We start from the raw sequence: 5,391 nt of genomic DNA on the forward strand, positions 1-5,391 counted from the left end.
ACGATTCTTAGATTATTTTATCAACTAACTGAAATGAAAATTCTTGTAATCTTCAAAACTTATTTCTTAATAATCATTCACAAAACATAACAATTATTCTTAGACAAAAATCGTTAAATTAAGTAAATAATTAGTAAAATTGTTCTTTTTATACTTATCACAAACGCCAAAACTAGCGACCACGCCGTGTGTCAACTGTCAACGGAACCGACAGATAAAAATCCAAGGTGTTTTATCGACTGAAACAGCGTGGCGTGCAACAAGAACTAGGGGAAATCGCGTTGTACGGTTGGTATTTTGGCAACTTGAGAGAGATTTGCCTCAGAAGCAACCCCAAGACACTTTAATTTACTCATTCAATTATTTTATTTTGACACACGGCTACGACTAAATTTTTGTCATGTTGGTAGTTGACAAGTCAAATGTCAAACTCGAAACCATGGGTGTAGACCTGAGTTGGGCGTCCACTAAATCAAATTTTCACAATAAAACCACATTTTATACAAGCTTTATTTTACAAATATAAATAACAAAACAATTAACTATTATCCTTCAACACATCTTTTAAAATAGAACTGGAATTCCTGTTCTGGGCGAAATCCGCGAAGGTGGGCAACACCACCTCAGACAAAACACTCGGCGATTGCCTCGGAACACTGTTTTTTCGTACTGGTGTTTCCCCGGTATTACTCAACAAGCTTGGTACCAGTCTTGGTTTTGATTCATTTTCTAAAAACTTAACAAAGGCTTGAGATAGCGATTCCTGGGTCATCCCCGACGTTTGTGGGGTCAAAAGTGAACTCAACCACCCTTGTTGTGGCTTATTCAAATTCAATTTATCATGATCCTGTTGACTAAAATCCAGAACTGTTGCAATAATCTTGAGAATTTGAGTTTGGTCCTTCGTTAGGTTATTATTAGTGGTAACAAACCCAATGACGAGGTTTTTGATTAGGGATTTGTCGACTTTACCATCGGTTTGACTCGAAAGGGCTTTAATCTCGTCCTCGCTTTTCTCAAGTCTCTCCTTTAGCTGCGAAACTGAAACACCAGAATGATTTTCATTAAGATTGGTAGCGAAAAAGTAACAAAACAATTTAAAAAATACAAACTGAACGTTGATAATAAAAGTCAGAATGTAAGTGTTACTCAGGGACCGGTTACTCAAAACCGAACCAGTACCTGATGTAATACTCACACCCTAAACTTTCAACATGCCATATCCATGCCAGTGGTAACAAAACTGTAAAAAATCAAATTATTAAAAGTAACAAAAAGCAAAAAAAAAAGGGTGAAAATAAAACCACATTTTGTCGATCCCATTCAGTAGTCTGAGGAATCAACAAACCTCACAGTTACCAAATGAGATTAACGAAACACAGTCAAGCGTGCAAAAAAAAAAAAACTAAGGTGAAAGTGTAACAAAAATCTAATGAAGCAAACAAACTACGTGCACACATTTATTTAAAATTCATTCAATCAACAATTAATGATGTTACTGAGAGGTCGGTACAGTTGTTTATGATAATATCAGTCGATATTCTGGGATTTCATCAACCCAGAATTACCAGCTGATATTTCACAGACAACCATTGATCCTTAATTAACTGAACTGAAACTATTAAAACTCAAAAACAACAAAAAAATTACCTTGTGATTTTAAATTCGCAATCAAATGTTTTGACTGCTCTAATTGGTCGCTGATTCGTGACGCAGCCAAAAGCCCTTGTTTACTCTCCTCTAATTGGGCTTGAAGACTCACTATTTCACTCCTCAACTCGTCTTGGACACGTTTTTCGGACATTATTTGGCGTCTTATTCGCTCAGTTTCTTTCCCAATATCATTTTCCTTCTCTAAAAAAAAAAAAAAAAATGGAAAAAAGATTTAAAACCTTGTTAAGCAATTTATTCAAAAATGTCAATGTACCTGTGATGATACTAATACGTGTCTTGGGTAAAAGATGTCTTTTAGTCTTTTATTATCTTTCCAACTTAAGAGACTTTTTCTTTACTTCTTCAGTAAAAATCATGTTTGTGACTCCTGATCACTTTCTGTCTATGGATTAAATAGCAATTTTTGTAATCTTCAAAACCGATTTCTTAATAATCAAATTCACAAAAAAAGAAAAAAAAAACAAACTTTAAGATGTAATGAAAAGAACTCTGAAAATATTTGAAAGACACTAAAAATATGAGAGCAATAAATGAAAAGACTCAAAAATTGTAAATTAAATGGAAAGTACGGTATTTAATAATTTAAATATGTGCAATGAAGATTATCCAAAATTCCAAAAAAAGTTTAAGTCTTATTCAACAAGTTAATAAATAAAAAAATATTATTTTTGTTCTTATGTTTATTATCATAATTGTTATTATTGTTTTCTTAATGTATTACTTCAACACTAATAAAAAATAGCAATTTATTCAAAAATGTCAATGTACCTGTGATGATACTAATACGTGTCTTGGGTAAAAGATGTCTTTTAGTCTTTTATTATCTTTCCAACTTAGTGACTTTTTCTTTACTTCTTCAGTAAAAATATCATGTTTGTGACTCCTGATCACTTTCTGTCTATGGATTAAATAGCAATTTTTGTAATCTTCAAAACTGATTTCTTAATAATCAAATTCACAAAAAAAAAACAAAAACTTTAAGCCTACCTTTCTGGAATTGTTCTAAAACAAACTGCAAGTTAGCCAACGCCGCCTCTTGTTTGCTTGCATGATCCTCAGCATCAGAGATCTTCCTTCTTAATTCATCTCTTTGATTGGTGATTAATTGTAATTGGTGTTGTAACGTCTCGACATGCTGATTGGCTCTAATACTAACCGAAGTATACATCGTACTCGATTTTTTCTCTCTCTGTTCAATTTCATTAACTTTTCCTTGCAACTCAGTATTTCTCTCTTCAGCTCTGAGCAACTCCTGAGTATAGTGTTCCTCAACTTCGATCAAATGACTCTGGAGACGTTCCAGTTTCTTGGACAAGTTTTGTTCCCTCTCTGAAGGTTCTGCTAAAATCTTCTGGACTTTGCTTTGTTCTTGTAGTAAATTTTCAGCAAGGACTTCACATTTTTGCCTCAAAAAATTATTCTGATCGGTTAATTTCTCAATTTCGTCAGTTTGGAGTTTCGTAGTGGTCAATATTTGGGTAAGACGTTGAATTTCATTGTGGTAGGTGATGTTTTCCTGGTGTTTGGTCAAAATAACATCTGTGAGTTCGTTTTTTGTAGCATTCAATTCTTCGATTTTTTGCTCCAACTCTTCAAGTTTCTTTAACTTCTCATTTTCTTCTTGATGTTTATAATTCTCTCTCAAACTGATCAATTCTTTATTGACAGTGTCGTACTGTAATTTTAGACTTGTTTCACTCATTTTTGCGTTTTGAAGTTTTTCGGTTAAATTTCTGACTTGACTTTCGAGTTGTTTTCTTGTGTCCTCTTCAAGTAACAATTTCTCTTTGATTACATTAAATTCGCTTCTCATATCTTCATATTCCATATTAATTTTTTCCAAAGACAATTTTCGCTCAATCAATTCTTCATTTTTCTTCTTGTAATTGTCGATTTCTTCCCGTAACGTTTCCATATTTACCTTCATTTCGTTATATTGGTATTCGGTGTTTTCCAAGTCGGTTTTGACTTTTTCAAACATAAAACTAAGTTTTTCTTCTGATGGTTCTTCTTTCTTCTCCATATCGGAGATAATCTTCTCTAATTCGTCAATTTTCCTATTGGCATTTTCAAGTTGTGATTCCAATAATAATATATTATCTTCATTTGATTCGGAAATTGTTTGAAGACCCGAACTGTTTTTATACATTTCCAATTCGTTTATTAACATGTCGTTGTTTTTAAGCAACTCGCTACACTCGCTCTCGTAATCTTTAATAGTCTGCGATTTTCTGATTACTTCCTGACTCAAAATTTCAGAGTTTTGCATCAATTTTTCAATTTCGTGATTTTTCTCAGTTAACATATTTGTCTTTTCTTGTGTGACATTAAATAATTCTTTTTCTAAATTATCACATTTGGATTTCAAGTCTAATAAAATATTCAAAATACTCTCAACTTGATGACTAAACTCCACAATTTGAGGATCCTCATTATTGTTATCAGAATTCGATGTTTCGTTCAAGTCACAATCGACGTATTTTTTCATGTTTTCGGTTAAAATTGTGACATATTTTGTGTGTGTTTGTTCTTTTACACGTTTTAACTCACTTTTTTGCTCTTTCAAAGAACTTACTTGTTGTTCATAACCTTCAAGAATGCTCGACAATTTTTGGAAATTTTCTTTATCAATTTCGCTCTTTTTTTCGAATTCGGTGATCGATTGTGTTACTTTTTTCAATTCCATTACCAAAATTTTGTTCTCCGATTCACACAATTTTAATTGTGCAAGTTGTTCATCGTTTGTATTTTTACAATCGTCTAAAACTTTTTGTAAAGTAACATTGTTACTTTTTAGAACCGCAATTTCATTTTTCAGTGTTTCCAATTCTTTTAGTAAATTTTCACATTTATTGCAAGCCTTTGTTTCTTTCAATTGATTTTTTAACAACTCGTTGTATTTATCTTCGAGTTCGTTATAATCCTCTTGTAATTTATCTTTCAAATTGATTAATTTTTCGGTGTTTAATTGATGCTCAGAATCCAGTAAGTCTAAACTAGATATTAGTTCTTGATTTTCGTTTTCGAGTTCGCTAATGGTTTTTTTCAGGTCGGCAATAATTTTTCCCGAGTTTGAGGGCATTTCCCAAGACCAATTTTCATTAGTTTGAGCGTCATTTTGAGGAAACTGAAAAAGAAAATAAGAATTAAATTATAATACAAAATAATCAGAAAAATATTACTGAATTTTTTTTTCTAAATTAGTTTCGTTTAACGTTTTTGTCTTTTCGTTGAGACTTTGGATTACATACATACACATAATAAAACTTTTTCTTATCAATCAATGTAAATATTTGCTACTCTTGCTATAATTTGCTGTTACATGAAACCTCTAAAAGAATAGGACAAAAAATATACATATTAGTCATTTTTAATATTTATACTAAAAATTCTTGAGCAATATTCTTTTAAAAAACCAATTAACGGATTTCAATTAAAACTAACAAAAATACTCCTATGATTTCTAAAAATAATAATAGTTTATTGGAGTTTTTAATAAACAAAAACTTTGGACCAAATTTTAAGTTAACTTTTGCGAAAATTTTCAGAGCTATTAAAAAAGTGGGTATTTAAAAAAGTTTACAGGCAAATAAAAATAATAGAATTTATCGAGAAATAAAAAATGGTAAGTTAACTCTGGAATTAGTTATACAAATTTTTGGAATTTAATCGAAATTATGTATATATTTAAAATTATTAAAATAAAAAAAATAAATA

The 5,391-nt window shown here is 31.0% G+C and overlaps 1 protein-coding gene across 2 annotated transcripts in view; it reads right to left on the reverse strand.

The window, feature by feature from the left end:
- Positions 1 to 492: 492 nt before the first annotated feature.
- The window catches only part of LOC123004214 (thyroid receptor-interacting protein 11), a 19,379-nt gene continuing 14,480 nt past the window's right edge, over positions 493 to 5,391 (reverse strand). For both annotated transcript variants that reach the window (XM_044397361.1, XM_044397369.1), the window contains 3 exons: positions 2,662 to 4,801; positions 1,651 to 1,854; positions 493 to 1,041 (listed from right to left, as the gene is read on the reverse strand). In XM_044397361.1, the coding sequence (XP_044253296.1) occupies positions 539 to 1,041; positions 1,651 to 1,854; positions 2,662 to 4,801 (2,847 nt within the window). In that variant the 3' untranslated portion in view covers positions 493 to 538. The remainder of the gene's footprint in view (positions 1,042 to 1,650; positions 1,855 to 2,661; positions 4,802 to 5,391) is intronic.

Source organism: Tribolium madens, unplaced genomic scaffold (genome assembly GCF_015345945.1).
Source record: "Tribolium madens isolate multiple individuals breed KSU strain unplaced genomic scaffold, Tmad_KSU_1.1 Scaffold_11;HRSCAF=98;Tcas5.2_LG3b, whole genome shotgun sequence".
In the NCBI taxonomy this organism is placed as follows: domain Eukaryota; kingdom Metazoa; phylum Arthropoda; class Insecta; order Coleoptera; family Tenebrionidae; genus Tribolium; species Tribolium madens.